The 22,982-nt window shown below is 41.0% G+C and overlaps 1 protein-coding gene across 1 annotated transcript in view; it reads left to right on the top strand.

Moving 5' to 3' along the window:
* Positions 1-22,666, top strand: part of TTLL5 (tubulin tyrosine ligase like 5) — a 133,662-nt gene extending 110,996 nt beyond the window's left edge. Inside the window, 4 exon segments of the mRNA XM_057428591.1 lie at positions 5,343-5,563; positions 12,616-12,692; positions 22,411-22,447; positions 22,522-22,666. Coding sequence (XP_057284574.1) covers positions 5,343-5,563; positions 12,616-12,692; positions 22,411-22,447; positions 22,522-22,531 — 345 coding nt within the window. The 3' untranslated portion in view covers positions 22,532-22,666.
* The last annotated feature ends 316 nt before the right edge of the window (positions 22,667-22,982 follow it).

Genomic DNA, 22,982 nt, shown 5'->3' with positions numbered 1-22,982 from the left:
ACCTATCTCCTGTTGGCTGCTTTTTCCCTTCTGTTCCTTGCCATGTATTGAGATCTACTCCATCCTTTGTTGTCTTGCTTGCTATATTGAAGTTCCTCAGCCTGCTCTCAACGGAAGAAACCTATCCCCCAAAACAGAAAGCCTATCACTTGAAAGAGTGTCATGATCTCTCTACTTTGGGGAATGCATGCAGGGTATCTCCAAGCCTCTTCCATGTGACTTTTCAAGTTCTTGTTATGGTTGGAAGGCAGGCTAGCTATTTGTCAGTAGCTGAAGTGCATTTATTAATATATCTGAAGACACACCTCAAATATGACATGACCATACAACATGACTACATGCCAGTCTTCTATCTGTAACAAATGTATGAGTCATATGCATATGCATAGCATGTGAACAGATTACAGAAGCACCATGATTAATAACATAGGCAAATGCTTCTGCCTGTACATTAACCAGTTCAATACGTTGCAGAGTAGCAAATACTGTGTAGGTGGAGGAAGAGGAATAATAACCAACAATTTTCATTCATTGTATGTGCAAGTTAGTTCATGCAGTGTAGTGTGGTGGAAATAGATCTCAGATGCCAGGATAGGTACTTTATTCCCTGGACAAAAGGAGAAATACCAAACTGCCTGGATGAGAACCTAACAGACAGATGGATGCACTGATAAGGCTCAAGAACAGATAAAATACAGAACCTGAGAAAAGAGACAAAAATAGAAAGGGGCAGAGTTTGAAAGTGGAGACAAGAAACTTCTGTTGATCTGCTATCAACAAAATGAACAAGAATTACAAAATCAAACCAAAAGACAAGAAAAAACAGGCTCATAGCAGTATTTTAATGTTTAAAAGAGACTTCATGTGACACATTATGAGCTAGATGTTAGTATCAGTGCTGCAGTTGGCAAGGCAGCTAATATACCATCATTGTTTATTCTCTAATTGTTTCCTGTACTGGAAAGATGCCACTAGCTGTTAGGGAGGTCCCTCCTTCTCTGTGTGGCTATGTTCTGTCTACTTAGCCTAACATGTACTGGGTTTAGAATTTTATGCAAAACATTTCACATGGGAAAAAAAGCTAAATTAAAAGAAGGAAAGTACAGTCATATAGTGGAATGATCCCCATCAGTCCTGCTTATATCAAAAAAGTTTATGTTAAACCATACATACATCGTGTTAATGAGTTGTGTGGTCAGCTACAATCACATTTTCAATCAGAGGCTTAAGTAGATTTCATGCTAGAAAACATAGGGCTAAATTAATGTTAAATAATTCTCTCAAGCATTTAAAAATGGTATGTTATCTGAAATATTCCTCATTTTATGAAGTTCAGCAAAATTGTGTTCTTTTAATGTATGTGACTCTTTTCTGAATTCCCTGCAGTTTATTTAGATCTGACTGGGAATGTTGAGTATTCAGGGTAATATTCCTAGTATTCCTAGAACTGTATTATTCCTGCCTGAAGACACAGGGCCTCTTTGAATGTAGCCTTAAGCATCATTAAACTGTTTTCTAAACTATTATATATTGGACTGCTGTCAGATCTGCAGTGTCTCTTTCCCTTCAGTCTCTTGTTCATTCTTGTTTTGCAGCTTTCTCCGTCAGATTGTTTTCCCACTAAATGTACTAACTGCCATTTTTCCTGTTTGAGTCTTGTGATACTGGTGAGTCAAAGTCTCAGTCTAAGTAAAGCAGAACAACTGTTCTGAAAGCAGTAGTCTGTGCTGATTTATACCAGGTGAAATTTTGTCACCAAGTTTCTGATCCTGTCACTATTATTAGAATTATGGTAACGCCCATGTGTTAAGTATCTTTCCAATACAATTATACGGTCCAATCCTTGCCCTAGAGAGGTCCCAGCAGCAAGAGAGACAAAGGAGAAGGCACCATGTCAACTCATTATAGTCTATTTTAGTCTCATTTTAAAGAATTTACTGAGGAAGACATGCTTCAGGACAGCCTGTGCATATCGTCAATTTTTTCCTCTTCTTTAAATTTCTTGATGACCCAAGATGTTCCTCTTACTGCAGTTTAGCACTATTGCAGTTAATAGTACATTTTCAGCCTGTTCTTTATTGCCGCTTTGTGAATTTTCAGCTCAACTGATTATTGCATCCAGACTAATGTAACTGAATGCATTAATGTGTGTTCAAAATAATCACTAAACAATTTGCATGACTCCCAAGGTCTTCCAAGCCTTTTAATTCTCTGTATTTTTGCAGTGTCATCTGAGATACAGTTGCTTTTCTAAAAGCTGTGGGGTTTGTTTTGTTTGGTTTGCTTTTTCTTTGCTTTTTTAAAAACTTAAATCCTCATAATTGTTTATTGCTTATAAACATTTCAGTTCCCAGTGCTTGTGATTTGGAACTAGCTGCACAGATCTTTATGCAATACACATGTGTGCATCTCTCTGTCAGTTCTCATACACTGGTGAGTCTCTCATTGTTTTCAGATTTGGTGATCCAATTTAAACTGAATGACTGAGATGGAAATCTCAAGGCTATGTTTCATGTAAATTTTATGAAAATAACAAGCTAAGTATCTGGAAAGGGGCTTCAGCTACTGCTCCAATTAAGGCAAAGGCTGCAGCTTGAGGCCACTCCTAATTAGACAGCAGAAAATCAACACAAGAATGCCCCAAACCCATGAAAGGAGGCATAATTTGGGGCATGCTTTATATTAGATACGTAAGATTCAGCCCCGAGACGGATTCACAGGAAATGAGCTTCATTACCTCCTCTGGTCACAGAATGAACATGTTTTTGCTTGCAACGTTTGTTCCATTACTGTGCTGGGGATGGGTGTTAGATACAGGGATGGTAAGTGCCAGGAACATTCTTTCTGGTTTTGAAGATCATTAATATATCAGCTGTTCTTCAAAGTACTACCCTGCTTTTAATCATGAGCAGCCCGAGCTTAGCTGCTGCTGGCTAATGGGGCAAATATGAGACTGGGAGTCAGGATCTTCTCTGAGTCTAAACCTAGCTTTTCATATTGCTGTGGCTTAGGGGAAATCACTTTCTCTGTCAGTGCTAACATTAATCATGTTCAAGGCAGCATTAATGCTGTCCTGTCTCCCCAGAAAGTTGTGCAGGATAATTAGTTCACTAGTGCAGTACATGATTTTTTAACTAAAAAGCCTCATGGTGTTCTAATTATTTTTCAGATTTGTAGCCCTACGAACTTGTTGGGAAAGCAAATGTCTCTTCAACATCAAGTTAGATCTGCCAGTCTGGGAAGTGTGGTTCCAAATGCACTTGCAGCAGCAATAGATGTAGTGTCCTACCTGCTTCAGGACTGTCTCAGGGTTTGTTTAGGCTTCTGCTCTCCCTAGACCCTTCAGAATCCTGAGAGATGAGGTCTATCTCCTACTTTTTGAATATGCTGAAATATCTTCCCAGCCCTTTCTTTGTGCGGTCAGGCTCTGCTTTCTCCAGCTGCCCTCTTTATTTGCACAGTAGCTTCTCCTGGTTTCCTGTCCTGTCCCCATGGAGTTCACAGCAGGGCAGTATACTTTGTAGCTGAATCCAGAAGCTATGGTCTGTGTCAGCTTTCAGCCTCCTCATCCTTGCCTGGAAGGCAGCCAGAATCTCAGCACAGCATAGAGACAAAAGGCCTTTTTGGAAGTCCGTTGCCCCGAAGGAAAACATCCATGACCTTCCTTTAGGTAGGTCTCAGCCCAGCTTTTGCTGATCAGACTTTGTCAGAGCATCTATGCTTGCTTGTTTAGTCATGGACCTCCTTGCCATTGCATGGTAGCACAGGGAAGGGGTTAAGGTTGTATGCTTTGTGGACCCTTGGATCTTAGTGATTTTAATAACAAGAAAAAGAACTTACAGGAAATATCATAATGTCAAACAGAGCACAATGAAATGTCACCCCTGAAAAAGAAAGGGCTACAGTGACTTGAGGATCTCTGTCCCAACCCCGTGTGTCGGACTCTGAGATGCAAGAGACTAAGCCAAGTTCCATTTTGGTTTGTTTTGATGGGGGGAGGTGGGGCGTGATCGCTGTTTTCCAGATTTATGCGCTCGTACGAGCTACTTACTCCAAATCTGAAAGCTCTGATCAAGGTAGAGCTCCAGGGAAGGGAGAGGTTAAGAAGGATTGGGTGCCCAAGGGCGTCTTGTCAGTGAACTCTAGGTAGGAAACAGGCCTGTTTTGGCTTCTGCACTTCCTTTTCTCCCTAGAGCTCTGCCTGTCAGAAACGCCTTCCCACACACCGCTGCCCTGCCATTTGCCAGAGAATTGCGGGGGAGAGGGGCTTTTCCTGTCTGTGTGTTGAGACTCAGTCAGCCCTCAGACTGTGGTTTTCTCTGGAGCCTGGAGCCTACTCACTGTGGCTTTGTATATTTTTCACCAGAGAAGAAACTGAGGACAAATGCAGTAAAGGGCAAGGCTCCCAGGGTCATGCTGAGGTGACTGGTGAGCACTCAGCTGTTCCCCTCATCTCCCATCTCCCTTTATCTCCCATCACTGACCTCTAGCTGCCAGACTGCATGGTTGTGGTATTATTGCCTCTTTGCCTTGGGAATCTGACTGACTTCGAGGAAAGACAAGGCAGAACTCCCAGCAGGTTGCTTCCTTCTGAAAAGAGTTGAGCAGTTTGCAGAACTCCTGTGGGAACCATTCTTCACTCACTGCTTTGCCAGTCCACTGCTCAGTTCTCCAGTTTTTCAACATGTGGATTCTCTTGTTCCTGGTGATAAGTCTCCAAGATATTTACTCTCCCATCTGCTATAGGAACAGAAATATTTTCTGTTCCCTGGTATTACTGGGGATTTCCTTTGTGTCAGCTGCTGACCTAACATCCCTTTTTTGGAGAAGGTACCTGAGAGCCTTTCCATTATTCCAAGTACTTACAGGGTTAAACTGAACAACTGGCACTGTAACATCTTCCCTATAACCTTCTTCTTTTCCTTCCTTGAACTGTGTCTCAATCCCACTTCCCACGCAAAGAATTATTTAGCAAGATAAATGCAGAAAGTTTGTCAAAGCAAGAAAAGCTTTACTTCTTTGAGGATGGAGCCCACTACAAGTTGAGGATAGGATCTCTTGTTTTTTTTTAATCCAGAATAGTATTCTGTGGCAACAGTGAGCTTGTCTGCTTTCCTAGAAGCTAGTCCCAGCTTCTAAGGGAATAAAATTCAGCTCTAAAACTTGCTTCACTGATTTGACCTCTTAACTCTTCTTTCTATGTATAGGACTGTCCTTGGAGCCCTGGGTTGTCTTCATAAAAATGTCACCCCCTCTGTCAGCTCTCAGCAATATTGAGAGAGGTAATCATCGATTTCACTCTGGTATTTTCCCTTTTTTTTTCTCTTTTTTTTTATTACCAGACTCTCTTTGCCAACTACTCACAATTCAGCACCAGCCATATACCTATGCCAGCTGGCTCTGATGCCCACAAGACATCAAGTGCCACTTCTAGTATCCAGAAAATACCCAGTTTGCACAAAGTGATGCCATCCCAGAGTACGCCTTCTCAGCTGATTCCAAAGCCTCCAGCAAACCACAGGCAGGCAGTGGTCGGAAAGGCTGCAGCCCAGAGGATTTCCAGGTAAGTTTTATCTCTTCCCATTTGCAGCAGCAAGCTGGCACTGGTTCCCTCAAGAAGGAATATCAGAGAAGAACCTGTCTACGTGTGGCTGACATAGATCTTTTGGGCTGAGCTGTTCAAGATAAATCTCAGAATAACCTGAGCTGTGTGCACTGAAATAGGTATGCACTATATTGCAGTTTCATGTTTCACAATGGTAAGGTAGGTAAGACTGTAACATCATACAAACATAAGGACATAGGAACTACCAGACTGAATCAGAGAAGTATCTGATCCAAGGTGGGATTCAGTTACCTAAATACATGTTGTTAGTGACATTTTAGATGCCCAGGACTATTCCACCTGACCTTCCAGGTGCTGTTCCAGATGAGCACAAGTCTTCTGTAGATCTTGTGTTGTATCTGCCAGTCCCATGCAGATGTCTCACATAATTTGAGAGTACCCAATATGGTACTAGACATCTGTGTTTAGGCACTTGAGTCACTCCCTCCATGTTTAATCTTTGATGCAGGCTAGAATCTGATGGCTCAGAAGAGGCTGCAAAAATAAAACAACACACAAGGATTGACTTATGCCTTCAAGCACAAGTGTTGAATTTCATTTGAGGTGTTTATATTGTGCCTAATGTACTGACAGCTTTCCTCATTATCTGTAGAAGTTCTGCTTTTAACTTTTACTCAGCTTTTAGTTATATAGGGCTTGCCATTCTAAGGTAGATGGATTTGGCATATGTTATATTTAAAAAAACCCAACCCACTATGAAATGTTGCTTACTGATTGTAAGTTTCCTCCCTTTCCATTTCTTGATGTGTCTTCTCTTTTGTGCATTATGAGAGAATGTGAACAAGACTTCTGTGTTTTGTTCTTATCCGTTACTTTTCTTGGTAGCTTCGTCATCAACAATTACCTCCTCTTAAATAACAGAACTGCTTTAGACTAAATCCTTTATCAGGTCTTTCCTCATATATCCTCAGACTTGTTTCATCCCTGAATACTGAAGAGTAAAAACTGCATTCATAACTTCCTTCCTTGTACTTCATCTACAGCCGGAAGAGTTATAAAGCTTTCAGAGCAGGTTCTTGTGAGATTTCCTGATTCTGTGCTCCCTTCCTGTCTAAAAAGAGAAGTTTTCATAAAAGATTGCTGATAAAAGACACTTTATGAAGATGCTAGGGCACTGTCAGCATGTGTGGATCAAATCTGGAACTGCAAGTGTATTTAAGGAGCTTGGACAGAACTACACTGGGGAAGCTTGTGTGTTTCCTGCCTGTTCTCTTGCTATCTTAAGAGATAGCACACTGGATTGACCAAAAAAAAACTATTTAAAAAGAAAAGAAGATGTTAGTAGACTTTGTCAACTCAGCAAATGCAGGTGTGAGCATCAGGTCTGGCCAGGTATATGCTGGTGGGTTTGCTATCTGATCTCTTTTATGTTGGGCAGCTCATGTTAGTACAGGTGACAGGCTGTGTCAGTGCGTTTCTCTGCCGGGCAGCTGAGATGTGTATTTGAAGATGCCGGTGTGCTGTGCTCACTTCTTGGCAGAGGAAATGTTTATCCTTGTGAGATGGAATTGCAGCTCCTTGGACAGACTTTACTTTGCTGCATTTTTGTGGTTTCTGCTCTGTGACAGGCAGGAGTGTGGGAAAACCGGAAAAAGTTCAGCACCAAAAATGCACAGAAGGGGGAAAAAAAGCAAAAGATTCCTTTAGAATTTCAGAAAACTAATCCAAGTATTGAAGGCTGCAAGGAGCCACTCCGGAAATACTTTCCAAGTTGCCTTTCAGTCTCCAGCACAAGACTCCAAACCCATTCTTGCCATTCATGGGATCTTACAGTAACATTTTTTCACTTACATAGAAAACAGCAGTGCCCAGCTATATTTCCAAATCCAGTTTCTACTGAGAGCTGATCATATCGTTTAAAAACTGCTATGTCTCAGCCTAATTTAATCCATTCATTGTTGTCAGGAAAAGACCAGAGATGCATTGACAAAGGAGAGTGAATGGAGAGAAGCCTCTGTGTCAAAGGAATACAGATTTAAGAAAAAGATGTCTTGCATGTGCCAGCCTGTTCTTTACAGTTCCTTGTTACTCTGTCTGAAGTATTCTCAGGCATTGTGTGTAGCCTCCTGTCAAAAACCTCCAGTGGCACAAACCACACCATGTACTATGGAAGACTATTTAAGAATCCAGGCAGCTGCCTTATCAGAAAGTCTATCCTGATGTGTGATCTGATTTTTTTCTTTGTTTCATCCTGTTGTACCTTGTTCCTCCTTTCTGAACCACCCTAAACACTTTCCATTGCAAATACTTTCTGTCTTTTTAATATCCTTCTACTTCTTGGAATATCTTAACATTACTTAGATTTATTGAGGTTTTGTTAACCTCAGATAGTAGTTCCACCTGATAAGTCCTTAATTGTCTTGAATTTACTATATTTTATTCAGTTTGCCAGGGTTCTTGCATTGTGGCACCCGGAATTGTCCTTTTCAGTGTGAGACTACTATATCCTTATGTTATGACAATGGCAAATATCCCTCTCCATAATATCTAATTTTGGCTGTTTGGCTGCTTCATTTCTCTGTCAGGTCATTTTTGATTTGCTGCCCACTCTCACCCCCTAATATTTGTTGGCTGTTTTCCTGATCTCTTTCCTCAAAGAAGATCTCAGTACTATCTATTATTTCCACAAGACTCACTGAAACTAATCCCATTCTGTTGTTAAAGCTTTTGTGCCTCTCTTCCCTCTCCCCATCCCCCCCCCCCCCCCCCCCCCCCAACTTTATTTCAGTAAGCCAGACCTTATTTCTCTGTCTGCTGTTGTACTGCCTGGCTTTTATTTAACATCTTAATAAAGATCATCTTTTTAAAGTTGTTTGTAGAACTTCTCCAGAGACTGGACTGTGAAAACAAGCTAAGATCAAGTTTGTCTCTTTGACCTATCCCTTTCTTGCATGTGTTGTCACCTCTCCCCTAGCTAGCACACGTGGCTTCCAGAGGAGGAAGAAAAGAATAAGTAGAAAACTCAACTACAAACAGAAATGGGATGCTGAAGATGAACATTACTGACTAATTCAAAAACTATCTACTAACTTGGACTTTTCCCTGGTTAAAACATAAAGCAAAATGTAATGGAACAGCCAGACAATTCAGTCTTGTCTTTCCAGTTCCTGGCCTCTCTTGTTTTCTCGGTCTCTCAACTTGTAAAAGGTAGTAGGTTGACTTTATAATGGATTGTGTCCAAAGCAGGCTCCTTGCTTAAGCTAATAGAGTGGAAAACTGAGGCCTGTGTTAAGGTGTGGAAAAAGACAAACTGGGAGAAATGGTTTAATAGTTTGCTCTACATTGAAATGTAGCCCCACAAAATGGTCTCATGGGGCTCCATAGTTTTGATTAAATGTGCTCATATCACAAGCAGAAAGAAAGTTTTTTGAACAGCTAACACAACAAGCTCGTCTTTCTTTCCAAGAGTCAGACTAGGTTCTTTCAACTGCTCATATTGTCACTACTATTGGCAGGTCTGTGAACCATGATGCGACCTGCTGAGAGCAACATTTTGGGACAGAGATCACAGATACGTTATTCGTAAGCTGTGGAATGAAGCAGATGTCCCTGGAAGTAGCATTTGCTGTATTGAAACTTCACGTTACAGATGACAGCATGCAAAGTAGAAAAATACATTAGCTCAACTGGGTCAGAACCCAGAGTGAACTGGTACAGGTGGGAGACAGAAAATCTCTCTGCTTTTAGGAATGACTAAGTCGTAATAAATACACATTTCTGTGCTATCATTCCTAAAGTAACTTTTAAGAAACTACAGCAGCATCAAGGAGAGCAAAGTTGAACAGCCTGTGAACAGAATTAACAGTCAAAGGAAAGATGTCGGGAAAATTCAGCTATCAACATTAGACCACTGCATATAAAGAGGAGAAATGCTAGGTATCAAAAATCACCATAGTTCAAGATGTTATGAGGGAGACAGAGAGCCTAAGATCACAGATTTTGCCAGCAATAGACTGGAACGTCACAAACTACTGGGGATGTTGATCATGTACTGAACTCCTCTGTAAATGTCATTCCCAATGACTCTATTGAGGAAGCCTTTCAAAAGAAACATTTCCTTCAAGTCCCAACATCACAGCACAAAATCTTTCTACCTTGTCCTTCCTTTGTGTATTTTGTTTGCATGGTGGCATCAGCAGAAGAGCAGAAGTTCTGCTCTATTGTAACTAGTACAGAAATAGGGTAGAGGTGATGCATTTCTCCAGGGTTCAGGAAATCAGTCCCATGGCAGGGTGGAGTCCCGACTGCAATTGGATGCGGCAATATCCAGCTGTTCTAGGACAGGCTGTCTAAGCCTGGCAATTGTGCCAAAAGTAGAATGATGGCCATAGAGTGAGCCCTATAAAATACTGTGGTTCTGCTTTGTATCCCATCTTGCCTATGTGTACTTATTCATGGGCATGCATGAAGTGTCTTAAGTGAGCCGGGTACCCACTGAAAAGAGACTAGGCATCAAGAGAGCAAGCATGTAACTGTTACTGGAACCCCTTTCACTTTTTTGCTACTGCTCTACTGTGACACAATTGGTTTTTTTAGCTCCTGAGCATCTGGGTTAATCAGGCTGCCTGCCCCTTAGACTATTTTGGCAGCAAAAGCAGTGCATCTGAGAGACATGCCTTGATTTAACACCCTGACACAGCTGGGCTCACTGGGCCTGTAGCTCTTAGCCCTTGGCTAGCCTCAGATCATACACACAGATACACGTGCACACATATCCTGTCCAAGAGCAACAAAGAGGAACAAGCCTCCCTGGCTCTGGGTGTTCACATCTGTTGCTGTCCTCTTGTCAAACCTGGGGGTTTTGTGATGTGAATTTGTTAGTGTCAGTTCTGTCCCCCGCTGAACCATTAGATGTGTTGGTAGCATCCTATAGCAATAGGTTGTTAAAACAAAGGTGTTCAAACTTTAGTTAGGCAAGTATTTCTTTGTCACCTGTGGAACAAGAGCATCTTCCAAATTTATAGTAGGCTGGGCAGCTTAAGGCTGGTTTAGTGCATGAATTAAGGAAGTCAGTATCAGTTTCAAGGAGGGGATAACTGTATAGAGAGAAAAGGACAAAATGACAGATATTTAAGTGGAGGGGACAGTGGGGGCTGTTTTTGTTGGTATTGAAGAAGAAATGGAGAACATAACAGTGGATTGCATTAGAGAAGTGGAAGCAAAAATAGCACAGACATTACAAGCAGGAAACTGAGAAAGGCAGTAGGGTTTCAGCCAATCCAAGGAGGAAGACAGTGGAAAGGGATTAACTCAGTTTAAGCAGTGAGTATGTTCTGGCACTGGAGCTTCCATCTGGACAGCAGAGATGGAAGAGAGGTAATCTTAGTGTGGTGGGAGATCAGTGACTGGAAACCAGATCTGAGAATGAGCTGTGTGGAGGTGCAGGTTGAAACTGCAAGAATCAAGGTGCACTCTGTGTAGGCAGGAGAAAAGAAAGGCAAGTTCATAGAAAGTTTATTTTCTAAACATAAATTATGCTTCCAAAGTAGAAGTGTGACTGTTCCCTGTTTGGGTTTTTTTGTTGTTGTTGTTGTACTTGCTGGCATTCTTGATGACATCTTCAACCACTAGTCTTATATTCTGCCTACAAAAGGGTGGGCTTAATTTGACAGTTGTGTTAACAAAGTGGACAAGCTAATTATGAGCATAGAATACCCATGTATGAAGCATTAAGATCCATCTGGATTCTCAGTTCCCAGAAGGACCATATGGTGTCAGCAGCAAAAGAAACCATAAGTACAGATCAAAAATTCTCCCTGAGAGACAACAAATATAGAAACAGGCACCTCATTTGACAACAGCATTTCAACTTATGACTGACTGAAGTAAGGAGTTTTGTTTTGCAAATGTTGTATCTGCATCCCCCTTCCTTCCGGTATGGACTCCAATTTATTTCATTAAAATCCAACTGACATATAAAATACAGGAGTCCTTCACTGGCCTTTTAGCTGCCAGGAGCACCTGGATTGCTGGCAGCTTGCTGACTTTGAAATCTGAAAGCAAAAGGTTTCAGACAAAGCTATAGAAACTGCATGTGTGCCTGGGTCTGTTAGTCATCAGGGCATCCCGTGGGGGTTGGAGAGTACAGTGCTCTTCTGGAGAAAAGCTCACAGTAACTGTAATGCTGTAGAGCTGCATGAGTGAAGAAGGACTCTGGCAGAGAGGCAGAAGTGTGCACACAGAAGTCTGGATTGATCACTGTAGAGTTGGGCAGGGAGGAAGAAAGGCAGGAGGGATGTGGAGGAGAGAACAAACCGGAATAGATGGATCAATTATCTAGATTTTAAGGACATAACAGGTCATTGTAGTTATATAACTTGGCCTTTCCTTGAACCGTTTTCTATGTAGGAGAGCATGGTCTCAGTTTGGTAATGAATCTTTATAAGAGTTAAAAGTAGTGCAGTTGTACTCCACAGAATATAGTTTTACTGTAACTCAAACGCTGAGATTTTGCATAAAGCATCTGTTTGAGGACTGGCACTAGACTACTGGAGACTAAATGCAATGTCTCAGTTTCCAAGACAAGTGAGAAATCTTTCCTAAATGAGCTGTCTCTGCTGAGACAAGATGCAAAGACTTTTGAATGTGGCGTATTTTGCCAGCATGTGCATTTTTGTTCTAAGATTGCTTAATCATTTTACTTCATATCACTGGAATAAGGTAACCACAGCATTACTAGCAGAGTTGTACTTCGGTGGTCCAGTGCCATTTATTATCTCTTTTATCCTCCAGAATCAGCTTCCAAGGCATGTGGGATAATTAAGTGTTTTAAACTCGTGGCTTGAGTGTTCATCTGTCTTGCTCTGCCGTTCTGGAGTCAGTTGCTGTCACCGCCGTTTTCATACCATGTTGAGGCACAGCTTTGTAGCTACAATCCCAGTAAGGTTATGCAAATTGGGAGAATTCTCTCTTCTTTTTTTTTGGTTGAGACTTTCATTCTTCCTTGGTATGTCCCTTATTATCTCTAATTTGATGCTTTTATCTGTTAGGGTGTCTTCCATTGAAAGGCAGCTGAACCGATTCCAGAACAGTGATGCATCCTGTGAGCCAGGGACAAATTCCACAGGTGAGTTCCAGTGCCAAAGACCAATAAAGTAGGGGTGGGTATGCTGGGATGCTTTCAACTTTCTCAAGAACTGGCAGGGAAAAAACTTTCTCAGCAAGAAGAAGAAACACAGCTGCCTACCCTGCAAGTAGTGGTTCCTAGGTAACAGCCTGGGTTCAACTGTGCAGGGAATTTATTCCCCTGGGATTAAAAAGACTAAATAGAAGGGAGTGAAGGCTGAGTTTCATAGAGTTGGAAGAGTAAGATCCCTAAAAATGTGGCTGGGAAAAAATACTTGGCTAACATGGCTCTGCTTTGCTTTAGGCTTTGGCTCAAGATGCTCTGTTGTTTAAGCCTGGCCTGTAATAAAGGGCCAGGACATTCTTTACATTTTCCTTCTGTCTTGCAGAAAAGCCCCTCATTTCACAAAGACATAGTTGACACTTGTAAATCAGCTGCATAGTGAAGTCAATCAGTAGAGGTGAAAGTTTCCAAAGGAAAACCACTGAGACTTATAGAACCAAATCTTCATCATTCCATAGTAGCTAATTAATTCAAACAGGTTTATCTGCTGTAAATGAGTACCTAATCCATTTTTCATTGATGCAGACCTATTTGCAGGTAAAGTGTAGTCTTGAGGAACCTGCATTACCCATGGCCCACAGTAATTTATGATAGTGCTGCAATAGAATATATGGACAAATTATGGCCTAGAATGCTTTAAAAAATGTTTCTTACTTTCTGTTTTGCTGTGAAAACCCTGAAAACGTGATTTGAGCATTACTAAAATGCAGTGATCTCTGTGTTTTCACAGGCTGAAAGAAGAGTTTGCATAGGAGTAAACTACCCAATTTCTCTCTTGAATGTTTAGCTCTGAAACTTAGAGATGACATTTCCATTATTAATGTCAGTGATTTTATTGCTGATCCTCTAGCGCAAACATTCAGTTAATGCACTTATCATACAGATCCAAACTGCCTCCCACACTTTACCAGCTGCCAAGAGCTCCAGTTATCCTACCAAAAACTGTAGAGGGTGAATGGCCATAGTCAGTAAAAGACCCTACAGCACATAGGAATATGACGGTATAGGAATGGAATATAATGGGATTATAAAAATAAATAAAATCATCAACAGTGTAGTGTATGTATAGTTGACACAAAAGTTCTGGTCTCATGTGTAGACTAAAATCAAGCTGAGATTTTAGTACAGTAAATGAAGCAAGTTTACACATAAATTTAGAAGTAAATGTAAAAATGGAGTTCTGAATATATTGACAAAACTGGTTTGCTGAGTAGACTTACATGTGCTCTGAATTCTGTCTCTTTTTCAGTTTTAAGACCACTTTCACAGTTGCCCCTGTAATTTTAACCTCAGTGAGAGTCCCTCCATCTCCTCTGGGTGTTGTTGTAATGTATCTCTGTGATATATGTAGGTAGCATTTTTCTATCCTTCCCTGTTTCTGTGAATATTTATGCACAGCATGCATGTCGATTGTTCATAACATTAATGACAAAAACAACAGCCAGAGCAGCAGGAAGAATATAGGCTAGATAACCCTAGTTCAGTGTAGTCATCCTCTCTGGGAATACTTGTAATCCAGTGAGAACTCAGAATATCCGCTCATGTTTCCTTGTGTAGGACTAGGCTAGCGGCGCTGTACTGAAATTACACTCTGAAGCTGAAACAAAGGATGTGAGGATGTAGAAACCTAGTTTGGCTAGGAACAGGCTAGCAGAACCATGGTGGGTGGGTCACTCAAAGCTTCCTTGTTGCTAGAAGAGGTGTATCGCTCCCAGAACAGTGCTAAATATTGCAGTGATTTAACTAACTTGAGGAAAACGTTTGTTCTTGGAAACTGGGGAATAATACTTTCTTCAGCTTTGCACCAAGCCACTGGTATGCGTCAGAGGCTGCTGTGCCCACTCTGTGCGTCTCAGAAACTACTCTGGTCCTTCCTGTAGGAACAGCTGTTTTTCTTCTTCACTCTCTCCATTGATTACTTATACTAGGGCCCTGATTCCCCTCATCAGCAACTTATTTGGGGTTGCTGTTTGACATGTAGTTAGCATCTTAGATACCAACTAGAGGGGCTGGAGGCACAAGTCAGCAAGCAGATTACAGAATAAACTGTAAACATTTAAAGATAGAAGGCTGTGAAAAGATGCAGAGGTAAAAGAGGAACCAGGAAGAACCTTTGTATAAACACACATATGAAAGTTAAAAAATGTCAGGAGCTTGAATAGGACTCTAGCAACCTATTTGAGGATAGCCATTGAACTCTGCAGAGAAACCACATAGAGGTGTCATGAATGATCTAACCAAAAGTAAGGATGATAATCAAAGGAAGAGTCAGCCAGTATGCAGAATTTTAACCAGATTGTCCAGAAAACAGTTCACTGGTGGTTAGTACTACAGCTGTAAAAGAGCACCAGTTGTAGATAGTGTTGTACACTGGGCTGAAGCTCTTAAGGACAAATCTCTTTGAGATGAAGTAAAAGGGAGAATAAAAATCAGCATACCTGGAAAGCAGCTCAGGATTCTGAAACAAGCCATGACTACAATGAAAGTGTGACTGTCTCTTATCCTGATGGCCTCATCCTCATTTCATGGAGAGGCAGAAGTTGTGTGTGAGCTGCGTGCCACTGGTATAATGAGAAAGAAGGCAGAGATTCTCATGAGTATCTATAGACATAAATCTGACAGCTATCATCTGGGGTTATTTGCAGTGTCTAAACAGTCAGATTCCTATCAAAGTTCCTGAAAGTTTAACAGGGTTTATTCTATTAAAGAAATACTGAGAATATCTACCTCTAGGGAACATTCTGACTTGATTTTTCGCTGAAATTCAACACCTAGCTACTAGTGGGGTTGTCAGTCATTCTGAACATACAACCATTATCACATTGCTTTTTTTATTCTGTGTTACTTTGAGGGTCCTTCCACATTACACTGATTGTTTCCTGCTTCACAGAAGTTAGCAGTTCAATTAGTGTTAGTGAAATAGGGTGACTGTGAACTAAGAAATCAATTCGCTTTTCCAAGTCTGCTTCAGAATATAGCTTGCTAAATATCTTGCTAAGCTAAGTATCATGGTGGATTATCCAGTTCCAGGTTGTCTTTATGAGGCTGTGTTTGATATGGTGAATTCAGATGATGAAGGAAGGAACCTACAGGCTGGTCATTTTTGTGCTGTATATATTAATAGCGTAAGGTGTATGGAGACATTTTGCCATATTTGTTCCTCTCTAGTGGCATTAGGTGAATAGTGCATGAATCCTTTTTCTCAAGGAAGTGAAGTTCTAGATTAAAAAGCATTACATGTTTTTAGCTTTTGAACAACAGGCAAGAAACATCAAGGATGCTACGTACCTACATGGGAGACCTCATAGTTAAAATTTGTTGTGTTTATTATTCTTCCTTTTTGAATACGTAAAGATAAAGCAGCAGATTTTAGGGAAAGTAGAGGATGGAGGGAACTTTATGAAAATACAGCAGCATAGTCCTAGGCAGATTCTCTGTTCCTGAGCTGGACTCTTGTCTGCAGGAGCCTGGAGAGAGGAACAATCTGAAAATATAGTTAACCCCTCAGTGCAGTTGTGGAGTGGATGCGCAAGATGACAACCCCAGCTGATTTTATTTGGTTTGGTTTGTAAAGGTAACAGCAGCTCCGAGTGAAATATGTCTTCTGTCTTCATGCTTTTTTTCTTTTATTTGCTGCCAACTTCTAGAGAGTTTGTGAAATTTTTATTTTAAAGGCTTCAGAAGACAGTATGACTCTGGGATTCTGTTTTGCTATTGCAAAAATATAATGTGCTAATAACCTGTATAATTACAAACAAATAGGAATCATGATTAAAACTGGGCAAGACTAATGCCTGGCTCCAGACTTGACAGAACTTCACCTTTTCATACTCAGACTGAACAGTGATGTAGTTTTATTGTGCTAATGTTTACATTACTAATGTCCATATGGCTTTTCTGCTAAATGTGCTGAGAGAAGAAAATAGCATTAGAGTTACTGATTAAGGGAAGTAAAAGTTAGTAATATGCTGTCTGAGTTTGACAGCAGCGAAAACCAATAATTCGGTCAAAGTCTTGGATCTCTACCTATTCTTATTTAAAGCATAACTAATTTATTTGTATTCTAGTTCTCTTAAGAATACTTCATACAGAAGGTAAATGTCAAAACTTAGTCTGAAGCTAGAGAGGAAACTTCTTGAGCTAGGTGGAATAGACTTAATTTTATTCCCTGTGATTCCCAGGTCTGTATCTCAGCTTAGTTTCAGAATGATGCACAGTTGTCTGTTTATTCTGACATTCACCTGGCCCCCGTATCTGCATGAATGCCATGTCCTGAAGTTATGCAACTCTTTGTAATAATGTGTCATCATCTGTAAGGGCTTAAAACTAGGTCCTGAACTGCAAAGAGACCAGCTAAAGAATATGGGGATTAATAAGCTGGTTTGGATCTGATCCACATAGAAAGCAGGCTGCTGTTCTTAGTTTTCTAGTGATTTCCTTCTTTAGGCTAAGGTGGAGAGCATTGTCTGAACGCCATCCAAATAAGATGAATGTGCAAGCAGTGTGATCTGGTATAGTGCAATGAATGGAGTCTGCTTGCAAACTAGTGGTAGTAAGGAACACTTTTGCACTTGTTCTTCTCTGCATGTAGCACACTCCAGGGTTGGTTTTTGTGGTGGTGTTTTTTTTTTTTTCATTTTACAGAAAATCTACAGGTAGGCTGTGTATTTCTAAAGGTTTTTATATCCAAGGTTGTTGTATGGTCCTTCCTAAGAAGGTCAGGTATGTCTTGTTATCAGAGACCTGCAATAAGATTTAATATTGGAGGTGCTAATATGTGTCTGGCTGTTGTCTGCCCATTGCTTCAATTACTATTATCCCTGAAATGCAGCTGCTTTTAGATAAGCTTAAAGAAAGAACAGATTCTTTTAGTACATATGTGAAAGTACAAGCTTCAAATTTGTGCTGCACTAGCAAGACAAAAAACAAAACAACAAAACAAAAGACAAGTAAACACAACAGGCATTCAAGCAAGACACATACAATCAATTTGTATTGTTTGCCAGAGCTAAACAAAGAAAATGCCTGGGATTTGGGGATTCTTTTATAAGCCGGTGTCTCTCAATTCTCTTGGAGTGTAAAGGGGGTGGGTGGGATGGGATAAGTACTGTTGCCACTGTACATGGCCTGTGTCAGACTCCCAGCCATTTGCTACAGTAGTGTGGAATTCCCAGCTGCCCAGCCTTGTCCAGGCTCCCTGAGCTTCTGCCAGGCTCCCCTGCAGCCTCAGAAGGCAGTAGGTTGTTGAACACCAATGTATTTATTTTTATGTTGTTACCACATTCCCAAGAGGAAGCTTGGCTATGATTTCAGTTGGTCTTACCACACTATCCAAATCCTTCATCAGGAGCAGCTGGGGAAAGAAATCACTCAGGTTTTTGCACAGCACATTGCTGGTATGCCTCCTCCCTCCCACTAATCCTTTTAATTCCAATCTTCATTTGCCATCCTCCTGGTTTTCTGTTGTTGCTGTGACTGACTGCACAAGTGGTCTTGACTTTGAAAGGTGACCTTCAAATGGTGACCTTCAAATGAGTAACCTCTACCTCAGACTACTTTGGCTACTCAGGCGCAAGATACCTTATGACACAAAAGAACAACTTTTGATGTCATCTGATTGCTTATCCTTTTCCAGGAATGGAATAACGATAACATCTTCCACATGAATCCTTCTAGAAGCCCCTGTCTGGCTGAGAAGCTCTGGATGGGTCACCGAAAGGGAACAGCTGTGTGATATCCAGCACCTTGAATCAAACTTTTCCAGTGCAGCTTCTCACACTGCAATATTGTCAACAGCAGCAATGACATTCTGTCAGCATCTTTCTCTGTAGTACTGTTTCCATGCAGAGAAAGTGTTAATGAGAAACAGAATCTGTCCACTTTATTGTATTTTGGAAAGCAGTGAAACTTGAGGTGAATCCTACTACTGTGCCTCCCTATTTGAGAGCGCAAGGAATCCATTACAGTAGAGGATATTTGGTTTCACGTTTGTTCTTAGAATTATCCTACTAAAGCCATTGTTCTTTCATGCATCATGAAAACATCCTGGATCTTCTCTCCCCTGCTGACTTCCAACAGCTTCACAAAGAGGACAAACAGGAAGTGGGGAGGGAAAGATAATTTCTTTCCTTGCTATATTTGTTGCTTCTGTCCCACATCAGATAATGACAGACAAGCTGTAGTACCAGATGGGCCAGAAGGGAAATGAGAAGGGTAAAGAAAGACCTCTCTTTACCCCCATTCTTGGTACTCTTTGAAGGAGCAAGGAATCATTATCCATTATGTTATGTAAACCATTATGTTTGCAATGAGTAAACATTGGTCTCTAACCAGTACCTTTAAAATAGATATAAATCATCAACAGGACAAAACTGTTCAAGTTTATCCAGTTATCAGAAAGCTATGGGTAAGTCTCATTAAATCCCAGCGGAGTGTAAAACTCTGCCAGAAGCAGCATTCCAGGACCTTCTCAGATGATGTTAAGAAGATGATATCCAATTCAGCTTTCACCTCTCAGCTAGAGCTGAGGGTCAGTGTTCATCTGTAATGATCAGAAATGACATTTATTCCTTAACTTGTGAGAGCAGCCTACCTCTCACACTTTTAGTCAACCTTTTGCTTTTCTTTTACGAAAGGAATGAACTTTTTCCTGTTGATACTGGTTTTGTGCCACTGAAAGGATATTCTGAGTCTCAGGACCACTGGGAAAGCAGGAGAAAGAGAAAAGGACAGTCTCCAGAAATTGGCTTCCCTTGTTGAAGAGCTAGAACCCAGCTTGAACTTTAGGAGCCTTCACTTCTGACAGGCTCAAAGAAAACTCTGAAGCAGGATAAGTAATGACTTCAGGCAGTTGGCATTTTTGCTTGCCTGGAGGCTGAGCATTGCTTGTTCTCAGTAGTTAGGTGATGGCGAACTGCCTGTATTTCCTTGCTGTGTTGGAAATACCATTTCAGATCAGGTGTGCAAAGACTAGAGAGAGGTTATATAATATCTTGGCTACTTCTGTCTCACATCTGGCCCTTTGGCATTAAGCTACTGATAGGCAGGATAACTTTGCCCATCCAAATCGGATTTTGTTTTAATCTGGCATTATTTTATTGATGCTAAAAATAGACGCCAAAATGTGTGTGAATAGGGTAAAAGGAGTGTCTGAAGTTATGAAATGAAATGCAGGGAAGAGCCAGAGAAGAGAGAGCCAGAGCAAAACAGGGAATAGGGAGCTGAATAAGGGAAATCAGAATGAAGGTTGTCAAGTACAGAAGGGCTGGGGTGAGGAGCCCATCCAGTGTCTTGTCTGTAACATGGGGAGCAGAAAGGCTCATGCTGGCTTTAACTGCTATTCCTCCACTTGTTAATGAGGCTGCTTACTGCTCTTTTCATGCAGGGAGACTGCACTTGAATGCAGTTTTGTGTACTGTTTGTGCCACCCTCCATACTCCCAAGTAAATTTTTGTGACTTGGAACTGCTGCTTTCCCCTGCCACTTTTTCCCAGTCCAGCAAGCCAACTTGAAATTGTTCCCAAAAGATGGGGGAGGGAAGGCTGGCCTTGAGTTGTCAGCTGTCCTGGCTTGCTAGTGTCAGTCACCATGGATATAAATAAACGTCATCTATTTATTGCCTTTCTTAGTTGCACTATATGTTATCCAGAGAATGTTGGGCATCAGTCTAAGATTAGAAATTCCTTCTACTCTGGGATAAAAAATCTGAATTTCTAGGATTATCAGAGCTTTTGAGGGAGAAGGGAAGTTCCTGTTTTCAACACTAAATTCAGGAGTCTTTGATATGCTTCTCAGTTCCATCACACACTTGCTGTGGGTATGATGAAACTAGCTAGCCCGAACTAGCTCTAAAAAAAGTGTTAGCATGGGTTCCTGACCTAGTACTGCTCTCATTCCTGCAGCTTGGAAGCAGGGTAGATTAGGTGCTGCTGTCTGACCAAGGCTGTGTATATCTGTGCTGGGAAAGTCTATATGGCGCTGAATTTTAGTGTGCAGGTATCCCGTAGAAGACTTTATGCAACTCCAGTGATTTCCCTGTGACTGGGAATCGTATCTGTAAAATGGAGGTTATAATTTTCTTCCCCCTATGTAACTGTTCTAAGTATGAAAGTGAAGTTTTTGAGGTGCAGTCATGGATGACATAATAGTATGTAAACGTGGACGGATATACAGGCAGATACTTTAACATCTCCTGTCAGGCAGAGAATAAAGGAGATTCCTTCTGTTGTATGTGGTGGTTCACTACAATGCCTCATATCACAAGGGCAAATCAACCCTTAAAGCTGGCTGCTATAGGCAGTGAGGGTTTTTTCTGTCCCCTCTACTCAACCAGAACTTCAGCCTACTCAACCAGAAGGAGGTGGAATGCTCACCGGTAGTTTTGAAGTGACAAAACTTCATAGAATTATATACATGAATATTTATGAAATGATTGAATTGGCCATGAGTTGTACTCATGGTAGGAACCTACATATTTACGTGTAGACATAGGAATGCCCCTCTTTGTGTTGAGACATCAAAGTAGTCATACAAGAGGAACTCACACAAAGTGATTTTAATTCAGTTTGTGAGAAAAGACAAACACTGAACTGTGCATTTCTGTAGCAAAAGGAGGGCTCAAAAGTCTCTTCAAAACAGGAAGATGAGGTTGAAGTTGGCCTTCTTTCTCATGTGCCTTTGTTTCCTTAATTTTAGCATCTTGCCAAGGGATAGATTTCTGGACTGGTATATCCTATCTTAGTACAGATGCCTGACAGTTTGGTTCCCAGTTCAGGTTCCAGACTTTCTGTGCAGTGACATAGCTGGCAATCATGCTTTCTAAACATCTTTCCAGATCCTCTGTGCTATGTGATGTTTGGCTCTATGCTGGGCTTTCAAGGAGAATGTATTTTTTAAAATATAGCAATACATTTAATAAACACCTCTCAACAAATGACACTGTCATTTAGAAGCAAGCTGATGTGCTAGATACACAAGACAAGCTTTACCTACTACATTAGCTGTAAAATGCAAACTGTCCAAAATAAACATGCCACATTTCAAAGTTGTTTAGATTTTTCTTTTTAAGGGACTGTCTAAGGTTTTTTAAGTAAAGAAGTGAAGATGACATTGACTTTTCCCCATAACCTGTTTAAGCAGGAAAATGTTGCAGTATGTAGAATTAAAATATCTATAATAATGGGAAGAAATTATATTTTCCTTGCCCCCATTTTGTTTATTTTAAAGATCAGCCTTTTCACACCCCAATCTCTCCTGCACCAAGGTCCTAAGCATGTTTTGGAGTGGAAAAATAGATTCCCATGTAAGCAAAGAAGTAAAAGGCACAGAGACAAAGCCTACTGATAGAAGGATTTTCTGCCTACTGCAGAAGGATTTAGTGCTACAGGAAGAGCTTGTGAAGAGATGAGTCACATGAGTCAGAGGCAAAGAGTGAAGAAGGCATTCTAGGGCTTGAAAGGAATGCCAAGAGTACTTTTCACACAGTAGCTGATTCAGTTAGGTTTTATCATACTGATCTGTAATCTCATCTATTACCGTAGAGGAAGGTTGTGTCATAGGGAGATACAGATTTCTGTTGATGGCTGAGATTTCCAGAGCAGTGCACAAAACAGCCCCCCAGGATTACTCAAAATCTTTGCTTTGTGTTTTTTTCCAGCCTCTGCTCGAAGAGGAGGATTAACACTGAACACCAGGTGAGGAATCCAGGGGGTTGGGGCAAAGGAAGAAGCGGCAGTGACTTCATACCACCACCCTTCCAAACACCCAGGAAAGAGTGAAGAGGAGGCCCTGGTGAGAGGACAACCCACAGAGGAGAGCATCTGAACATCTGTAGAAGATGATGATACATCTGCAAGCTGAGGTGAATGACTGCCTCTGAGAGCTTCCGCTGCCGAGTCGTGGGGTTCCCTTCCTCCCACTTCTTCCTGATGAGATGGAGATCCTCCAGCTGTCTGTATTGTTCTTCCTAAGATCCAAGTTTGAGCATAAAATCTCATTTGCTCAGCCATTTCCGTCTGTTCTAGTTTGGTAACAGCCAAGATTCTCTGTTGTCATCACATGGCAACAGCAGAGAAAAATATTAGAACATATGACTGGAGACATCCGTGTTGGTTGCCATCTTAAATTTTGGCACAGAGCCATAGAAATGATTGGTTTGAGTCAAGTCATTTCATTTGTTTGTATTGGTTATAATTTTGGTTATTAATTCACACCCCCAAAATATTTGCT

Source organism: Pezoporus wallicus, unplaced genomic scaffold (genome assembly GCF_028554395.1).
Source record: "Pezoporus wallicus isolate ANWC-B61680 ecotype Strahan unplaced genomic scaffold, APGP_CSIRO_Pwel_v1 contig_3486, whole genome shotgun sequence".
Taxonomy (NCBI): domain Eukaryota; kingdom Metazoa; phylum Chordata; class Aves; order Psittaciformes; family Psittacidae; genus Pezoporus; species Pezoporus wallicus.
This window is presented reverse-complemented; position numbering and strand designations above follow the sequence as displayed.